General features: G+C 57.6%; 2 protein-coding genes across 5 annotated transcripts in view; one reads left to right on the plus strand and one right to left on the minus strand.

Moving 5' to 3' along the window:
* Positions 1-18,391, plus strand: MAN2A2 (mannosidase alpha class 2A member 2). Of its 3 annotated transcripts, XM_042940939.1 has the most exons (25): positions 1-123; positions 380-581; positions 1,429-1,578; positions 2,127-2,384; positions 2,455-2,599; positions 2,716-2,887; positions 3,332-3,459; positions 3,658-3,831; positions 4,236-4,422; positions 6,641-6,818; positions 7,136-7,338; positions 7,547-7,729; positions 7,883-7,997; positions 8,225-8,292; positions 8,442-8,607; positions 9,129-9,365; positions 9,589-9,711; positions 10,031-10,145; positions 10,390-10,523; positions 10,693-10,834; positions 12,396-12,529; positions 12,824-12,898; positions 14,923-15,117; positions 15,283-15,393; positions 16,218-18,391. In XM_042940939.1, exons 3-25 carry the CDS (start codon positions 1,447-1,449, stop codon positions 16,368-16,370), a joined length of 3,528 nt encoding a protein of 1,175 aa, XP_042796873.1. In that variant the 5' UTR covers positions 1-123; positions 380-581; positions 1,429-1,446; the 3' UTR covers positions 16,371-18,391. The 3 variants fall into 3 exon arrangements, with proteins under 3 accessions (XP_042796873.1, XP_042796875.1, XP_042796874.1); XM_042940941.1 differs by lacking the exon at positions 12,824-12,898; XM_042940940.1 differs by lacking the exons at positions 1-123; positions 380-581 and having other exon boundaries at positions 634-1,578.
* Positions 10,504-19,554, minus strand: part of HDDC3 (HD domain containing 3) — a 16,216-nt gene continuing 7,165 nt past the window's right edge. The window contains exons 5-6 of one of the 2 annotated variants that reach the window (XR_006203319.1): positions 18,556-18,635; positions 10,504-10,577 (exon numbers count right to left, since the gene is read on the minus strand). The gene's annotated coding sequence lies outside the window, so the exon portion shown is untranslated. Of the gene's footprint in view, positions 10,578-18,486; positions 18,636-19,554 lie in introns of those variants that run through there. The other variant, XR_006203318.1, reaches the window with a different exon arrangement.

Below are 19,554 nucleotides of genomic sequence, written 5' to 3' on the forward strand. Positions count from 1 at the left end.
CCGGCGGCGACGGCTGGGCGGACGCCCGCCTTCGCCTGCGTCGCTGCCTCCGCGCGGGCCGCCGCCCCCGGGGATGTGAGGGGCGCAGCTCGGCCGGCGGGGCTCGGAGGCCGGCTGCGGACGGTAACGCGCCGGGCGGACCCGTGGTGGAGGAGGGGTTTCCGTCTGACCCCGGGCCGCGGCCGGGGTGGGAGGCAGGAGCGCGAGCGGCGCTTGGGCTCGGAGGCGGCCCGGGGTCCCGCACCCGGCCGTCGTCGTTGCGGTCCCGGGGCTGGGAGGGTCGGAGAGGGCCTCGGCCGGGAGGGCCGGGAGGGGGCTGGGCCGGCGGGACCCGGCGGCAGGTGCCTACCCACCCTGTGACCCAACTCCCTCCCCGCAGCTCCACCCACTCTGGCCTAGACCCAGCCTCCAAGGGCTAAAAATATTGCCCGGAGGCTCCTGTGCGGAATCAGATCGCGCTAAGTAGGGCAGACGGCGCAGAGGCGACAGAGCTCCTCGGCCCCGGGGCCGGAGCAAGTCTCCGGGGCGGCGGTTCCGCCCACGCTCGGCCCAGCAGCTAGCGGCCTCCCTCCACCCAGCAGGCAAGTAGGCTTCCGCGGGCGTTGGTAGCGGGCACTGGTCTCCCGAAGTTGACCCACAGCGGGGCAGCTGTGCCCAGCCTCCCCATAGCCAGGGGACATTCGGCACCAATCACTGCTGGCTTCCCAGGGGGTGCCCCGAGTGCTGTATAAGCAAAGGCCGAAAGTTACCCACTGCAGGAATCCGAACTGGCCGGGAGAAGATGCAGGGCCCTCTTTATGTTAGAAAGACAAGCCACTGCTGCTGCCTTTTAAGCTCATTATGTTTTTCTTAATGAGAGAGGTGCTGTGCCAGGCACTCTTTCTGGTGAGTATCAGTCTGATCCAAGAGGGCAGGGAGAAAGGCTTCCCTGTCCGTTTCTTTAACTGGATGCCCGTTTCTTCCTCGGAAACTAGAAGCACGTGGCCAAGGAACCTGGACACTCACCTCCTTTGATTGGCTGTATCTTTCTTGTAGGCAAGCGATGCAGAAAGCCGGTTAGAATCAGGAGGTTGTGAGGTGAACTCTGGAGGCAGAGCTGGGAAGTTTGTTATCCGGTCGTGTTTTTTATGGCATTAGCCTGGGAGACGGCATCCTCTGTACCCTAGGGGCAGAGCTCCCACCAGGACCAGGCAGGACCAGCTTTACATACTCGTGCTTTCTGTGTCTCAGCTAAGAGAGTAGGATCCCGGTTGGGTCAGGATCCGCAGCCGGTGTTGGGATTTGGGGCTTAGAAACTTGCTTTTCTTTGGAGTCAGGCAAATAGGTGTTCCTTGAGAGTAACACTCAGGCACTCACTGGGGCATTTGGTGGAAAGACCAACAAAGGGATTTTGTCTGCTGGAACTGCATATGGTGTTCCTCCTGCCAGGTGTGTGTGGAGGCCAGTATGAAGCTGAAAAAGCAGGTGACAGTGTGTGGGGCTGCTATCTTCTGTGTGGCCGTCTTCTCGCTCTACCTCATGTTGGACCGAGTGCAGCATGATCCCACCCGTCACCAGAATGGTGGGAACTTCCCCCGGGTGAGTCATGCCTGGTTGCTAATCTCTTCGTGTACCAGTCCCTGAGCTCAGGCTGAGAGTCCGGGTCAGCCCAGGACAGGAGGGTTTCTTCCCAAAGGGCAGATTTTCCAGAAGCCCAGAGATCAAAAACAGTGATGGCAAAAAGAAAGAAGGAAGGGAAAAGACGAACTGCCGGCTTGTCCTCCTGAATTCTTGGCAGACATTGCTAATGGATTGCAGCATTCGTTCCCACTAAGCCCGGATGCAGTCCTTGTCAGCACAGCGCTCCTGACAGGCCACACTGGTTGTCGAGAAGAGGCACGCAAGATGAAATCTTTGCCGTCCACGAGCCAGGGAGTGGGGGCACTCCCAACCCAAGCGGATCGCAGTTCTCTGTAGTGATTTGCACATCTTTCCTCATCGGACCAGAGCCATCCAGCCCCATAGGCTCGTGGTTCCGCCTTCAGTTGGGGAGGGAAGGACCACAGGCCCTGGGTGGTGGGCCCCACGCAGAGATCCTTCCTGTGGCACAAGGGGCCGTGGGTGATTGCTTTCTGGTCTTTCGGCAGAGCCAGATTTCTGTGCTGCAGAACCGCATTGAGCAGCTGGAACAGCTGTTGGAGGAGAACCATGAGATCATCAGCCACATCAAGGACTCTGTGCTGGAGCTGACGGCCAATGCGGAGGGCCCGCCCGCCATGCTGCCCTACTACACAGCCAACGGCTCCTGGGTGGTGCCGCCAGAGCCCCGGCCCAGCTTCTTCTCTGTCTCCCCCCAAGACTGCCAGTTTGCTCTGGGGGGCCGGGGCCAGAAGCCAGAGCTGCAGGTAGGGGTCAGAGCCGGCAGGGACCTCTGGTGGCTGTGGATGGGCACTGAGCTACTCTCTGGCCTGGCAGATGCTGACTATATCGGAGGAGTTGCCGTTTGACAACGTGGATGGCGGCGTGTGGAAGCAAGGCTTCGACATCTCCTACAGCCCGCACGACTGGGACGCCGAAGACTTGCAGGTGTTCGTGGTGCCACACTCTCACAATGACCCAGGTGAGGACCCAGCAGGGCCCCGGGGGCCGGGCTGTGCGGAGAGCTTTGTGATGGCAGAGGTAAGGGAGGGGCAGAAGATGCCGGCATCCTCAGGGTATCCTGTGCTGGTGCCCTAGGCTGGATCAAGACCTTTGACAAGTACTACACTGAGCAGACCCAGCACATCCTCAACAGCATGGTGTCCAAGCTGCAGGAGGACCCCCGGCGGCGCTTCCTCTGGGCGGAAGTCTCCTTCTTTGCCAAGTGGTGGGACAATATCAACGCGCAAAAGAAAGCAGCCGTGCGAAGGCCAGTGCCCGCCAGGGAGGCATGGGAAGGCTGGCCTCTGGGCCCTGGACTGGGTGCCACAGCAGCTGGGTGCCACACTGTGGGTGGCAGGGGGAGGCAAGGGGAAGCAGGGCCGAGGGGAAAGGGCATGGTGGAGGGGCCGAGAATGAGAAGGCAGGGACTGGTGTGATGGCCACTGGGTCACCGGTGTCGGGAGAAATCAGAGTTAGGTGCAGTCGTATGCACAAGCCAAGAGGGAGCGTGGGGCCTGGTCCGGAGAGAGGCAGGGCCGGGACAGCATGGAGGCTGTATGGAGGGAAAAGAGAGTGCCTGTTTGTTCTGTTGGTCCCGGGTGTGGGTGAGCGGGCTCAGTAAGGCCTGTGCGCACAGGTCCCCGCATCTTCTGGTTGGCGGGACTGGGCAGAGCATCCCTGCCCCACGCTGAGTGTGAGTCCTTCACTCCAGGCTGGTGGGAAACGGGCAGCTGGAGATTGTGACAGGAGGCTGGGTGATGCCGGACGAGGCCAACTCCCATTACTTTGCCCTGATTGACCAGCTCATTGAAGGACACCAATGGCTGGAGAAAAACCTCGGTGAGTCTGGGCTCAGGAAGGAGAGTCTGCCCCTGTAGCTGGACCAGGGAACAGCAGGGGCTGGGCACAGGGATCGGCAGGGGGGTGGTTCCTCTCTAGGCCGATTCCACCAGGCATGGGCTCAGTATGATGGCAGGAAAGGAGCTGGGTCCCCAGGACCTGAACCCCTCAGGACCTCTGGCTTCCGTGCCCTCTCAGGAGCAACCCCACGCTCTGGCTGGGCCGTGGACCCCTTTGGACACAGCCCCACCATTCCTTACCTGCTGCGCCGTGCCAACCTGACCAGCATGCTGATTCAGAGAGTGCACTATGCCATCAAGAAGCACTTTGCTTCCACCCACAGTCTGGAGTTCATGTGGAGACAGAACTGGGGTAAGACCAGGTAGGGTGGAGGGTCACAGGAGTAGTGCTCACTGCGGAAGGGAAGGGCAGGGTATGAGGGTAAGACCCACGTCTTTCAGAGCAGACCAGCAAGCACTTACACAGACCGCCAGAAGTACTGTCCTCCTTCCGGTTACACTGGGGATCGATCACATTGACCTCTGGCCTCTACAGAGCCCTCGTCTATACTGAGGGTCTGTCCCAGGAACTGTGGGCTCCAGATCCCTCCCTGTGCCCCTTGGCCTGCCCGTCTTCTGCAGCCTTAAGTCTGGTCCAGGCCTCACCTTCTGTCAGAGCTGCACGTGGCTGGAGCAGATCCCCAGTCTCCTGGCATCTCCGTGACCCGCTCCGGAGGCTGCCTGCTGGTGGCCGACTGCCCGGTGTGTCTTCTACAGACTCGGACTCCAGCACAGACCTCTTCTGCCACATGATGCCCTTCTACAGCTACGATGTGCCCCATACCTGTGGCCCGGATCCCAAGATCTGCTGCCAGTTTGATTTCAAACGCTTGCCTGGTGGGCGCATAAACTGCCCCTGGAAGGTGCCGCCCCGGGCGATCACAGAGGCAAACGTGGCTGAGAGGTATTTGCTCCCGGCCTAGGCTGGGCCATTTTCACTCCACAGGGGAGCCAGGAGACCTGGCCTTGGTGTGGGCTCTGCTGCACGGGGGTGCTTCTGGTTGTACGTCTGTAAAATGGCAGGCGGGGGCGGTGGGGCTCAGGTGGTGAGTTCAGGTCCACAGCCGCTAAGGTGGCGGCTCCTTCACTGAGCCTCCCTGGAAAGCTGGAGCAGCTCTAAGGAACCACCTTTTCCAGAATGGTTTTATTTCCCCAAATAAAGGACACCAATGTCCTAACAAACTGCCAGAGCCGGTTGACCGACTCAGAAGTGAATAATTCTCAAAAAAGGTAGTTTCTTGTACCATGTGGCCTAATATGCCTTTGGTTACTGCAGGCGTCTTGCCTTAGCTTGATGCAGGCCAGGACCCCCCAGTGCTTGTGGACCATTCACAAGCACGTTCAGTCCTGCCCAACAGCCCCCAGCATCAGAGAAAGCACACCTGTCCCCCTGGGGGGTTGTTAGGGACCCCTAAAGATGTCCCTGTGGCTGAAGTCTGCCCCCGCCTCCGCCCACTCTGGAAAGAACAGATTACCAGTGACCTGAACCGTGGGTTAGCTGGAACCCACTAGCCTTGACAATATAACAAGTTGAGCTGGTTTTCATGAGGCAATACTCTGATTTCCATGATGTCCACGAGGTGCAGCATGTGACCAAAAGGGAAAGAAAGTGGTCTTTTGTTTCTGAAAGCCAGAAATCTAAATGCAGATTCCAAGCAAGAATCCAGGACTATTAAGGGGTGATTTTTCTTAAAGCAGCAGCTGTGATCAGATGCCAGCCCAGCTTTGCAGAGAGCAAGTCATGAGAGTAACTTCGTTTTCTCCTTTGAAAGGCTTACAAGGCTGATAAATTAGAGGGAAGTGGTATTCTAGGAGTCCTCTCTTGAGAACAAAGTAGGAAAGTACAAGCTGGATCAGCACAGTTAAGTAGCTTAGTGGCAGGCTGACCTACAATACCTATAACACGCCGACGACTGGGTTGGTCTAAATGGAGAAAAAGCTTTAACGATACGCTACAAGGTTTTGGTTTCCTATTGATTTGACCAGTAACTTCGATGAAAAAGAAAGTGATAAACGTGTGTATATAGTTCCTACTGTGTACCAGGCGCTAGTCTGAATTTTATTTATTTATTTATGTTTTTGTTTGTTTTTTTTGAGAGCAAGAGAGAGCACAAGTCGGGGCGGTGCATAGAGAGAGGGAGACACAGAATCCAAAACAGACTTCAGGCTCTGAGCTGTCAGCACAGAACCCGACTTAGGGCTCAAACTCACGGACCGTGAGATCATGACCTGAGCCAAAGTTGGATGCTTACCCCACTGAGCCACTCAGGCGCCCCTACCAGGTGCTGTTCTAAGTATGTAGCAAATAGTAATTTATTTAGTTCATTTTAGCTTTCACAACATTATGATGGTAGGTATTGATGCTATTCTGATAAAAAATCGAGGCCTAGCAAGGTTAAGTAGCCTAACCAGGGTCACTCAGCCAGTACACGTAGAGCTGGTATAGTATGGTTCTGCTTTTAGGTCTTCAGAGCTGTGCTGACTTGTGGGCAAAGTGAAGCTGGGGTGTCAGAATGAGGACCCCCCCCCAACCAAAAGATCTCAGTAGGTTGTGTGCGACGTGGGTCGAATCCAACCAGATAGGATTTATCGGATGTAAATGTAAAGTTCCATCCTTAGTCTCAGGAAAGAGAACAGGAAAGGGTCGGGATGGGGAGAAAGGCCCTTGCTGAACCACACGTGTGGGAAACCCGCGTGGTGGCCGAGGTCGGCACTGGTGTGACCGTGGGGCTGCCGGAGACGCCCCCGTACACGCACGCGGCACACCGGGCTGGCCGAGGTGTGTGTCCTGCCTTCTGTTTGCCGGTCGGCCCACCCCGGAGTCCCGCATCAGCGCCAGGCCCCTCACCCTGAGGAACGTGGGCAGAAGGGCGGCTGGAGAACCGCTCGTGATGCAAGGGTGGGGGGGTGGGGTGCCGGGCCTGTAGAGCCTGAAGGGAGGCACAGGGGAATGCGGCACGTCTGTGGTGTGTGTGAAGGACCCCGGGGCAGGGGTGTGCTGTTGTGCATGGTGTCGGCCTGGAGTCCGGGAACTGCAGCCGAGCATAGGAAGACCTGGGCCCTCCCCGCTCCCTTCCTCTGCACCGAGCCTCTGTGTCGGGCCCGCGCCCTTCCGCCCGCAGGGCAGCGCTGCTCTTGGACCAGTACCGGAAGAAGTCCCGCCTGTTCCGAAGCAACGTCCTCCTGGTGCCGCTGGGGGATGACTTCCGATACGACAAGCCCCAGGAGTGGGACGCCCAGTTCTTCAACTACCAGCGGCTCTTTGACTTTCTCAACAGCAAACCTGACCTCCACGTGCAGGTGTGGGGGGGCGGGAGGGGGGACGCTGAGCTGGGGAGGGGGGAGGCCCACGGTGCTGCAGCCTGGCCCTTCCCGAAGGCGCCGTGCTCCCCGTTCCCGACTCTTGGGCAGGGTCTCCCTTTGGTGTGAGAATTCCTTGCCGGCCCCCCGGGCTTGGCGTGCGGTGGGAAAGAGTGGGATATAGTGATCGCAGGTGGGGCGCGTAAGCAGAATCCTTGCCCCTGGCACTGGGCTGCAGCATGGTGGCGGGGGAGGGGGGTTGACAGGTCCCAGAAGACTCCGGAACTGATGGAAGCGGGTTTTTGGGGTCCCTACAGGCCCAGTTTGGCACCCTCTCTGACTATTTTGACGCTCTGTACAAGAGGACAGGGGTAGAGCCGGGGGCACGGCCCCCAGGGTTTCCCGTGCTGAGCGGGGATTTCTTCTCCTATGCCGACCGAGAGGACCATTACTGGACAGGCTATTACACTTCCCGGCCCTTCTACAAGAGCTTGGACCGGGTCCTGGAAGCCCACCTGCGGTGAGACTCCCACCTTCCGCCTTCCTGGCTGGAAGGAGTAGAATCGGCTGTGGGATTTAAGGAAGGGCTGGATTGGCTCAGAAGGCCCTAGAAAGGCTTGGAGACCAAGGCAGGCAGAGATGTGGTGGAAAGGAGGGAATGGGGCTTGCTGAGCGAGGGCGGGCCTGGGAGTCGTGTGGGCAGGAGGCTGACCTCTGTCTCTGGGCAGGGGCGCGGAGATCCTGTACAGCCTGGCTGTAGCTCACGCGCGCCGCTCTGGACTGGCTAGCCAGTACCCGCTCTCCAACTTCGCCCTTCTGACGGAAGCTCGGCGCACCCTGGGCCTCTTCCAGCACCACGATGCCATCACCGGCACTGCGAAGGAGGCGGTCGTGGCAGACTATGGCGTCAGGTGGGGGCCCTCTCCTGCTCCCCGTCGGCTCCACACCCTTGCCCGCTGTCCCAAAGAAAGGCCGTGCTGGCGGTCAGGGGGCAGGCCTGCCGGTGAGGTGCAGTCTGTGGCCATCTTCTCCATGGTCCCTCTCCCACCCCCTGTCCCCCGCAGGCTCCTGCGCTCCCTCGTCAGCCTGAAGCAGGTTATCATCAACGCGGCACACTATCTGGTGCTGGGGGACAAGGAGGCTTACCACTTTGACCCTGAGGCTCCCTTCCTCCAAATGGTGAGCCCCCTCCTCCATCTGCTCTGGGCGCCCTCGGGCGTGTGCGGTCCCATCCAAGAGCAGCGGTGTGAGGGTGTCGCTCTTCTTTTCCTTCCCTGCCCTGGGGTGAAGGATCTGTGCCCAGGGAAGCTGGTGGTCCACATCCGGGACAGGTAGGGGAGGAGGCAAGACTCCGAGCCAGGCCAAGGCCCGTGACGGTTCTTCCCTTCCCACCCCCTTAACTCCAGGATGACACCCGCTTAAATCACGATGCCCTGCCGGAGCGCACAGTAATCCAACTGGATTCCTCGCCCAGGTGAGCCAGACCGGGCCAGGCACAGAGGCGAAGCCACTCTGGCTCCCGACACCGTCTCGCCCCCTCGCCTGCCCAGATGCTCTTGGCCTCTGTTTCTGCCTCCGTTGCCCAGGAAAAGCCTGCCTGGGTGAGCCTGCCTCTGCCTGCAGGTACGTGGTGCTGTTCAACCCGCTGGAACAGGAGCGGTTCAGTGTGGTGTCCCTGCTGGTCAGCTCGCCCCGGGTGCGTGTCCTTTCTGAGGAGGGTCAGCCCCTGGCCGTGCAGATCAGCGCACACTGGAGCTCTGCCACTGACGTGGTCCCTGATGTCTACCAGGTAAGGTGGGGGCCCGGGAGGTGGGCCCCAGCCCTCCGTGCTCATCCTCGGCCTCTCCCCGGGGCCTCCCTCTGCCTTGTGACACCCGCCTCCCGCCCTCCTGCTTACGCCCCAGGTTGGGGACAGCCGTCTTGGGGAGAGGGGTTGCCCAGAGGACAAGCACTGTTGGCATTTGGGTCTGTCCTCGAAAGGCAGGTGAAGTTTGATAAACTATGATAATAGTGAGAATGGGGGCCAGGGTGTCGTGCTATTCCTTCGTTCATCAAGTGTTTATGGGGAGTTAATGTGCGATTGCCATTTCCTAGTTTCTCAAATGGCATTTGAGACTCCTAAAAGTCTGACCCGAAGCAAGTAATGTCACTTCCACCGTCAGAGGAGGGGACAGAGGCCCCAGCAGGTACAGGGATCTGCTCAGACTTTATCAGTTAGTAAGAAAGCCCCAGGACTAGAATCCCGGGCCTGCATCCAGAACCGGTGCCCGTGCCGTGGGCCGCGCTTCCTCACCCTTCCTGTGCCAGCAGGTGTCTGTGCCCATCCGCCTGCCGGCCCTTGGCCTCGGCGTGCTGCAGCTGCAGCTGGGCCTGGACGGGCACCGCACCCTGCCCTCCTCTGTGCGCATCTACCTGCACGGCCGGCAGCTGTCCGTCAGCAGACAGGACGCCTTCCCTCTACGTGTCATTGACTCTGGCACCGGTGACTTCGCCCTCAGCAACCGCTACATGCAGGTCTGGTTCTCAGGCCTTACCGGGCTCCTCAAGGTAAAGGGCCAGGGCGGGGAGCCGAGGAGGGTGTGCGTGGCGGTGGGGCGGTGCTGAGCCAACACCCGACTGACGGCGGGCCTCGGAGCGGGCCGTCTTGGCTCCGGGCTGACGGCACGGGGAAGCTGGGCTGGCTCCTTGGGGAAGTTCGTCCGTGCCCTCCCAGGGGGCAGGCCTGACATGCTGGTGTGGGGCCAGGGGTCAGGGCTGTGTTTCTTGGCAGAGCATCCGAAGGGTGGACGAGGAGCAGGAGCGGCGGGTGGACGTGGAGTTCCTCGTCTATGGCACCCGCACGTCCAAAGACAAGAGCGGAGCCTACCTCTTCCTGCCTGACGGGGAGGCCCAGGTACCCTAAAGACTCCTCAGAACCCCCGCAGGCCTCGGGAGGCCCCGCCAGCGGAGGGCACGAGGAGCCACGTGACCCGAGGCGGTGAGGCGGAGGGGCACGGGCCTTCCTCCAGGACGGTGCCTGCTGCCAGGGCCCTCGCGGGGGCCGCCTCCGGGAGGCGGGGTGGCCGAGGAACGGCCGCGGGGGCTTGGGCCGGCCCAGCCAGGGGTCTCGGGCGGAGGCCTGCCGGCAGAAGTACTTCCGCCGAGGCCGGGCCGGTGCCCCCAGGCTTTGCCTTCCGTGCTGCGGCTTCAGCTGCCGCCTGCTCTTTCCCCAGCCCTACGTCCCCAGGGACCCCCCCGTGCTGCGTGTCACCGAAGGCCCTTTCTTCTCAGAGGTGGTTGCGTACTACGAGCACGTTCGCCAGGTGGTCCGGCTCTATAACCTGCCAGGTGAGCCCTGCCGCTCGGAAGGTCCGAGGGGAGGCGGGGGCTGCAGGGGTGTGCGCTGCTCTTCCTTTTGCTCACGGCTCATGCGTCTGTTCCCAACAGAGGTATCGTTTGCAATGGGGTCACGGTAATTCTCTGAGAGAGAAGGTCCTCCAGAAATGCGGGGCGTCGCCGGGGGTCTGGGCACAGCCTCTCCCCGCCCAGTCTCTCCGGCCTCTCCATGCTCGCCCTTTGTCTTTGTGCCCAGGGGTGGAGGGGCTGTCTCTGGACATGTCGTCCCTGGTGGACATCCGGGACTACGTCAACAAGGAGCTGGCCCTGCGCATCCACACAGACATTGACAGCCAGGGTGCCTTCTTCACGGACCTCAATGGCTTTCAGGTGATTTTCGGGGCCCCGGAGAGCGCACGCAGCAGGCACTGGGAGCGGTCTGCCCTGAGGGGGGAGGAGGAATCAGAGACGAGAGTGATCAGGGACTCCTTCAGACTGGGGACCCGTTGGTCCCACATGGTGCCCGGATGCCCGTGACCTGCTGGCCTTCCCCTCCCAGGTGCAGCCCCGGCGCTATCTGAAGAAGCTACCCCTGCAGGCCAACTTCTACCCCATGCCGGTCATGGCCTACATCCAGGACGCCCAGAACCGCCTCACCCTGCACACTGCGCAGGCCCTGGGTGTCTCCAGCCTGCACGATGGTGAGCGGGGCAGGAGCTGGTGCACAGAGTGATGGGCGGGGTGGAAGCCCATCTGTGCCCCCCGCCTCTCCCCTCAGCGGTCCCCACCCCTCCCCGGTCCACATCACCTCCATGCCTGTAGAACCATCAACAGCAAGCCGTTAACTCCCGCCAGTCACACACGGGCATGGCAGGAGGGCAGGCCACTGCCGTCACCCTCGCCCCTAGCGGAGGCAGCCTTGGAGGTGACGTGGGCTGGGGGGGTGGTGGGTGCCCTATCGGAACCCTTTAAGAAGCATCATGGTATTGAACAGTTACTCTCCTGGTCAGGGATGGGAGTAGGGACAGTTGAAAAAGTGCATATGATGTTATAACAGCAAAGAAGAAAAACGTAGGCTGTTTTTAAAAGAGAGAATGGCATTTTTAAGAATTCAAACAAGGGCATGAGGAGTGCTGGCCTGGGGCTGGGCACGCCGGGCCAGCTGAGGTGGCTCCTGCGTCCTCAGGGTAAAATGAACACTTTGCTCTTGGTGGCCTCTGAGGCCTTCAGATGGTTCGTGTTAGGGACAGAGCCTTTATGCAGGGCTGAGCCGAGAGGCTTCGCCCGGGGGTTGGTGGCTGGGGCAGTGGAGGCCTGACCCCCTGCTGCAGGAGTGTGGCTCTGATCGCCCCGCTATCAGCCTCTGCCACGGTTCTGTCTACGCTGTCAACTGCTAGCTGAACCCCACGGGATTCTCTCTGCTTTTCTGGAAAATAGCGTGCTGAGAGATTATTGTTATATACGCACGGGTCCGTTTTAGGACTTTCGGATATCTTTCCAAAAAAAGATTGCTCAAGATACAAATACGTAGGAACTACAGAAGTCAGAATGTCAGGCTGGGGAGATGGTTAGGGCCATCTGAGTGGACGCTCTCAAAAGATTCTTAGAAAAACAGGTGCTGGGAAAAATCCTCACCCCAACATATGTCTGCTTTGCGGCCAGCCCTTCCCCAAGCTTATTTTACGAAGAAAGCACAGGCGGTCATCCGCCATCCCTTTTCCCCAGGGTGACCACAAACGACACCTGATTGGAGCTTCTGTCTGATTTGCCATCTGCCTGTTCTCTCCGCACTCTCCTTGTGACGGATGAGGCGGCAGAGCTGGAGTCTTTCCCAGCCTAGGAGGAGGGTGGGAGGGTGCGGGTTCTAGTCCCAGCAAGCTCTGCCCCAGCTGCCTGGACCGGGGCCGCTGCAGCAAGCGCTGCTGGCTGGCGATGGCAGTTTTGTGTTCGCTGGTTTACTCTGTTCAAGTGACCAGTGCAGCTAGCGATCGCCGCCCGAGCTCCCAGGTCTGTGCCCCCTCCTCAGGCACGGAGCGTGGGCGGTAAACTGCCAGGGCCTGCTTGCTCCCTCCGGCCTCTTTTGTTTCCTCTTCTGTGATACCGGCCCTTCGCTCGGTCCCCTTCCAGCTCCAGGCCCCCGCTCTTCCTCTCTTGAGTGACTCCGCGTGAGGCTGTAGCTCCCCGGGCTTTTCCCTCGGGGCCTGTGGTTGGGATTCTTCCAAAGCCCAGTATCTGCTTGGGGCTCACGGTGAACTTCCCCAGGCCAGCTGGAGGTGATCCTGGACCGTCGGCTGATGCAGGACGACAACCGGGGTCTGGGCCAAGGGCTCAAGGACAACAAAAGAACCTGCAACCATTTCCGCCTGCTGTTGGAACGGCGAACCCTGGGCAGTGAGGTAAATTCTGGACCTCCCTCCCGGGGAGCCAGGTCAGGCTGGTCCCTTGGGCGGCAGAGCTAGAGGCGGGCGAGGGATAGCGAGAGTAGTGCTTCTCCTGGGGTGCGGGGGGTCAGTCTGACGCTCTGCTTCTCCATCTCCGGCAGCCTGGCGCCTCCCTTCTCCCACAGCGTCCTGTCGCCCATGCCCCCGAGCCATCTCCCGCCTTCCTCTGTGCCCCCTCCCCACCGCCATGTTCTCTAACCCTCTCTGCTCCAGCCCCGTTCATCTCATGGCTTTCTTTGCCCCCACCAGCCTGGCTTTTTCTCCAAACTGGCAGCCATGTTTAGGGGCTTGATCTTTCACAGCAGCAGGAGCGATAACCGAGAGGTAAGGGCCAGCCACGGGGGTCGAATTAGTACTAGCCACCGGTAGCTGGACTCGGAGCCTGCGGAGGATGGAGCCTGCCACCCAGCCTCCCTGTCTGTGGCTCGGTCCTCACCCACCAAGGAACTACTGATCACACGCTGTGCTTTAGGGCCTGAGAGGGACACAGACTCTGACACTGACCCTGCTCTCCAGGACTTCCCTCGGGAGTAGGGGTGGGGGGTAGGCAGAAGTAGCTTGGCTGGTAGTAGTGGGAGAACGTTGTGAGCCAAGGGGATCGAGGACAGTTTCTGGGGGACATGTTGACCAGGTACAGCTGTGATGGATGGGGTCTGATGTAAACACAAGAACTGGGGCGCCTGGGTGGCTCAGTCGGTTAAGCGTCCGACTTCGGCTCAGGTCATGATCTCACAGTCTGTGAGTTTGAGCCCCGCATTGGGCTCTGTGCTGACAGCTCGGAGCCCGGAGCCTGCTTCGGTTCTGTGTCTCCCTTTCTCTTTGTCCCTCCCCCACTCATGCTCTGTTTGTCTTTAAAAAATGAAGAAACCTTTAGAAATTTTTTTTTTAAAAGCACAAACTAAGGCAGAGGGAGACCACATAAACAGGGAAGAGCAGTGAGTTCACTCAGCTAGGCCACAGCTGCTAGTCCAGTGTGGTAGCTTCTAGACACATGTGGTTATTTAAGTTAATTAAAATTAAATATAGGGGCACCTGGGTAGCTCAGTGGGTGAAGGATCCTACTAGATTTCAGCTCAGGTCATGATCTCAACGTTTTTAATTTATTTTTGGGACAGAGAGAGACAGAGCACGAACGGGGGAGGGGCAGAGAGAGAGGGAGACACAGAATCGGAAACAGGCTCCAGGCTCCGAGCCATCAGCCCAGAGCCCGACGCGGGGCTCGAACTCACGGACCGCGAGATCGTGACCTGGCTGAAGTCGGACGCTTAACCGACTGCGCCACCCAGGCGCCCCTCAGGTCATGATCTCAAAATTGTTGAGTCTGAGCCCTGTGTTGGGCCCCCCTGTGACAGCATGGAGCCTGCTTGGGATTCTCTCTCCCCCCCCCTCTGCTCCTTCACCGCTCACATTCTGTCTCTTTCTCAAAATAGACTTAAAAGAACTAAATAAGTTCAGTTCTTCAGTCATACCGGCCACATTTAAGTGCCCAGTGGCCACAAGTGGCTAGCAGCTACTCTATTAGTGCAGGTATAGCTTATTTCTATCTCTGCAGAAAGTTCTAGTGGCCGTTGCTGGGCTAGCATGGGGTCAGGGTTCGGTTGGGGCAGACTAGTGGGCCCAGAACGGCTGGCTGTGGGGCCTGGACTTTATGTTGGAGGCCAGTGCAGGATCTGAGCACGGAGGGATGCTGTCGGACTCTGCCCTGAGCTTGTCCATCTATCAGTAGGAATAGGGCGGATCTCCAGGGAGCCTGGAGGCAGGTGAGACTTTGCAGGCTGTTCAAGCGGGAAGTGTTGGTGGCTTGAACTGAGCCGCGGGAGGGAAAGGTTGGGGGTGGGTGTGAGGATACTGCCGAGATGGGGAGAGATTCTGGGTGATTGGAAGGAAGGTGGCACTAGGGACAGAAGTCCAGAGTACAGAAAAGTGGCCGCCTTGGGGGAAGTGCAGCTTAGGCCTGTGAGTGTGGCATACAGGGCAGTCACCCAAGCGGCCGCCCCCGGTCGGAACAGCTTGGGGAGCACTGGGCCCGAGGATCGGGGCCGGCGCTATGGGTGTGGGGCTGGACCCGGAACCGCAGGATCACTCAGGGTACTTGCTCCGTCCGTTACGGGCACACATCTGTCTGTCACCTGTTCTCCCGCACTGAGGATCTGTGATGGGAGATGGATGGCACTCACAGGGCGTGTGCTCACATTAGTGTGAAAGCAGAAACCCCCAAGGTAGAGGAGACGTGTCCCTTACAGGTTGTGGGAGATGGGGAGTGACCACACATGGAGGGTGCTGGAGCCTTCCAGACGCTTCGGGGAAAGCTCTCTTCCCCTTCGCCCACATCTCGGCCGACCTTGCAGGTCCAGGATGGCCACACTACCAGCTACCCATCCCTCCTCAGCCACCTGACCTCCACGTACCTGAATACCCCAGTGCTTGCCCTGCCTGTAGCCAAGAGGCAGCTCCCGGGCCCCGGTCTGCGCTCGTTTCATCCCCTGGCCTCCTCCCTGCCCTGCGATTTCCACCTGCTTAACCTGCGGACGCTGCAGGCCGAGGTGAGTATCCCACCCTGCTCTGTACCTCCAGGACTGGATTCTGGCCTTTCCTCACCCACACTCCTCCTGGTCCTGGTCCCGGTGCTGCCTCGAGGGCAGTGCTGTTGCACCCACGAGCGCTGAGCAGCACCCGCCCCCACCACCCCTTATGTGTCTGTCACCCAGGACGATGCCCTGCCCTCGGCAGAAACCGCACTCATCTTACACCGCAAGGGTTTTGACTGCGGCCTTGAGGCCAAGAACTTGGGCTTCAACTGCACCACGAGCCAAGGCAAGGTGAGAGGGGCCTGGTACAAGCAGGAACACGGTGCACCGGGGCATAGCAGGCATGGGGCTTGGGAGACTGCGGTGAGGTGAGCAGCAGAGAGAAAAGGGAGAAGCCGTTGATGAGTGATTTCAAAGCAACTGAGGCCTGGCCAGGGCACATTCTGTACAAGGCATGTGCTCCGTGAGTAGGGGCCACGGCCAGATGCAGTGGAAAACATCAGATATAAAAATCCAGGGGCGCCTGGGTGGCTCAGTCGGTTGAGCGACCGTCTTCGGCTCAGGTCATGATCTCGCGGTCCGTGAGTTCGAGCCCCACGTTGGGCTCTGTGCTGACAGCTCAGAGCTTGGAGCCTGTTTCGGATTCTGTGTCTCCCTTTCTCTCTGAACCTCCCCCGTTCATGCTCTCTCTCTCTGTCTCAAAAATCAATAAAGGTTAAAAAAGTAAAAAAAAAAAAAAATCCAAAGCCGTCATGCTGCGACTCTGAAAGCTCTGGTCATGGTTCAGGCAGGTGCTGACAGGTGCCCCCACGTGCCACAGCCCATGCTGGGCACTGGCGATTCCGGAGTGGACCTAACACAGTCCCTGTCTTCAAGGAGTTCGCTGCTCAGTGCAGTGGTTCCTACACTGAGGTCTGTGGATGGGCTTTGGGGTTGAGCAGAGTGAGCCCCTGGCCCGAACACAAGCTCTCGTGCACAGCTGGGCACCATGTTGCCCAGAGGGGCCAGAGCCTCTGTGAGGTTCTTAAAGAGGCAGCAAGTCATACAGAGAAAAGAGCTGTGTCACATAACATGTGAACACCCAGCACAGCCTGTGCCATGTTTTCTCTCCACAGGTGGCCCTGGGGAGCCTTTTCCACGGCCTGGATGTGGGTTTCCTGCAGCCAACCTCCTTGACATTACTGTACCCTCTGGCCTCCCCCTCCAACAGCACTGACATCTATTTGGAGCCCATGGAGATTGCCACCTTCCGCCTCCGCTTGGGCTAGCACTTCCTGTGGCCTGAAGAGAAAGTTCATCCACAGAGACTGCCTCTTACATAAGGTCGGGTTGGACAAACCAGATGGGTATCCTGTCCCGATCTACCTCTCAGAACTGTGACAGACTGGGCTCTGCCCTCATTTTCTGTTTCTCGTTGCTTCTGTGTTCGGTGGCAACCCCAAACCCGGTGTCGGGTAGACAGGGCAGATGCTAGTGAGATCTTGGCCAGAGGGTCCTTGGTCAGAGTGGGCGGTGCCAGCCTCTGCTTTGGGTTGTGAGCGGCACCCATTGGGCACAGGCTCAAGCACCCACCTTTCTCCCAAAATGGGATGGAGGAGAAGCAGGGTCAGGAAAGATAGGGGAGGCTGAGTGGGTAGGAGCCCAGCGCCAGGGTCACTGGAGGTGGGAGCTGGTTCTGGGTGGGGGGCGTCCTCTGGTTACGTAGGGACTGGATGTCCCGATGTGAGCGGGAACTGAGTGATGGCTGGGAGGAGGGGGTGGGGACCCAGAGTTAGCAGAGTGGAGGAAGAGGAATCTCCACTTTCTGCGATGACTCCACTGGTAGGACTCCACACCTCGGCTAGCGGCTGTGGTGCGGCAGGAAGAGACCATGCGTCCCTAGAGACCATGTCATGGCTAGAGGTCATAGCACGCTTCAGGTACCAAAACCCCCATCTGGCCCCGGGCGCCTGGTCCGTGTGTTGATGTATGAGATGGTGGCAGGGACGTGGGGGCGTCTTCCGTCCTCGCCGACGCCTCTTCTGTTCCTGTACTCTGTACACCACTGTCCTCGAGCTCCTTCCCACCCTGGGGGCATCTGGTCTGGCATACTTCCTTTCCCTGGAAGGAAAATGAAGCCTCCAGTCCACCTCCCCTCCCCATGAGCGTGAGCAATTTGAGAAGGCTTTCTGCTCCGTCCCTACGGTCAGGCCATGGAGCTTCAGCTGTGGTACATGCTTCTACAGAGGGATTTGGATCCTGGCACAGGGACTAGGGTTATGTAGAGTGAATTAGGAGGCAGTATGTCTGTTCAGCAGCCTTCATTCCACTTCGATTAATAGAGCAAAGGTTTTGACGGTCTCTATAGCTGCCGAAGCAATATTTGGTAAAGTTTAAAATCTACCCCTTGTTAAAAATCTTAGTAAGTTAAGACTACAAAGAAACTCCTAATCTAGATTAAAAATCTCTGTCAGAAACCAGCAGTTAATGACATTCGAAAGAGTCAGACACCACAGGCATTCCTATAAAAGAAATTAGCCAAGGACATACTATTATTTAGCAGGGTCCTGGCACCATAATCCCCACAGTAGAGCAGGCGAAGGAGGGGAAGTTACTACTGTCGTTATTTGGAGACAACAGAATGGCAACCTATAAAATCTACGAGAATCAGCTGGAGACCTAAGACCATTCTGTAAGTGGACATAAATGATAGACATCATGCTCCTGTAAGGATTTCGGTTCTCTCCAAATCAGCCCATAAATTCAGTGTGTTCCAGTGTGATTGAATACTTTTGGAATTTTGATGAGTTCTAAAGTTCATTTGGAAGAGTAAATACATGAGAGTACTAACAAATTCTGAATGGTGGTGAGTTGGGGGTGGGGGGGCGCCGAGGGGAGGAAAGGGCACATGTCCCGTGGCATTGCCCCAGGGACTCTCAGGCAACCACACATGGTCCGTGTGACCTGGTGTGGGATCGGAAAGACAGGCTGATGGAACCAAAGTCAGAGTCAAGAAGCAGACCCAGGTAGATGGGAATTTAGTGGGATAAAAGGATTATTTGAAGTGGGAAAAAGATGGATTGCTTTAAATAGTACTTGAAGTCACTGGCTATCAAAGTAGGAGATCTGTAGCTCACAGTTTCCACAAAAATTAGTCCCAGAGAAAGGGACAAAAAATTTAAACTACAAAATTACTGAAGAAAATACAGGGTATTATTATACCTCTGGTGTGGAGAGCTGTTCTAAACATAACACAAAACCTGAAAGATGTAATAAGGGAAAAGATTAAACAGATTTTATTACCAAAAAATATTGAAAGTTTTATGTATGGCGGAAAACATCAAGGTTAAAATATAAATGGCAACCTGGGAGAAGATGTTTGCAACACCTCAAAAACTGGTGAGTTAATCATTTTGGGTGAAAGCTTGCTTTGGGGTCCTCGGAGAAGGTCCCCTGGGCCTGCTGGGCCCCTACCTGAATATCAAGAGTCCTTCCAGATCATCCAGGGCTGTTGGCAGCTTCAGGCCAGGGCACACAGAATCCTTTCTGTATCACTGTGGAAGAAATAAGATTATTGATGTGAGGTGCTCAGCAGAGTGTCTGATGCATAGAGGAGCTCAATAAATAGGAGCTATGATCTTACTAGTAAAGGATGCTAAACAGTTATATTATAGCAGGTGTCAATTACTCGTATAAGATGGCTTATAATCACATGATAAGGGAGACTGTGCCTCCTAGGAAATGAGCAAAATAAAGGCTGTTTATCTTTGGATATCTTAGATGTACCATGAAATCATTTATCTGCCAGGAACAATGTTTAATGCTACACACTGGCCTTTTAAAACGACCTAGCGTTGTTCAAGGTGTGGTCCGGGATCACCAGAAATACTTGTTTCAAGTCCGGCTTTTTGGCCTCTCCTCACTAGGGCTGCTCCTTCAGCCTGGACGTAGGACTGAGGGCCTGTGGAGCAGAGACTAAGACTCGATAAGACAGATCTGTAACAGGAACAAGAAACAAACGTTCCTGTAGAACGTCGAAGAACGTAGAAGGAAAAAGCCGATTCCTGGGCACAATCTACTGAACCAATTTCTGGGATGGCAGTCAAAGGATCTTTTTTAACAAGCTTCCAGGTGATTCTTTTGCACACATAATTTAGAAATGGGCCTGTGATTTTAAGGCACGCAGCCATCCTTTACCACCACGTGCTGGCACTGAGGCCTCAGTTCTGAGGGTTGTAATCATCGTTAGAATCCGGATGTGACACAGAAGCAACTCAACCACCGGAAATAGCATTCTGTTCCTCCCGGGAACCCTCCATGCACTTAGAACTTAAAATACAAAGTTCTAGCCCATTTCCACGAAGAGAGGACTGTATGGCCAGTTGGAACCATGGAAGGGAGACTGAAACTAAGAACCCAGTCCTCCCATGCAGGTTGAGGCAGGCGCAGGTGGTGCTCTGATTCAGCTTGCCT

Source organism: Panthera leo, chromosome B3 (assembly GCF_018350215.1).
Source record: "Panthera leo isolate Ple1 chromosome B3, P.leo_Ple1_pat1.1, whole genome shotgun sequence".
Lineage (NCBI taxonomy): Eukaryota > Metazoa > Chordata > Mammalia > Carnivora > Felidae > Panthera > Panthera leo.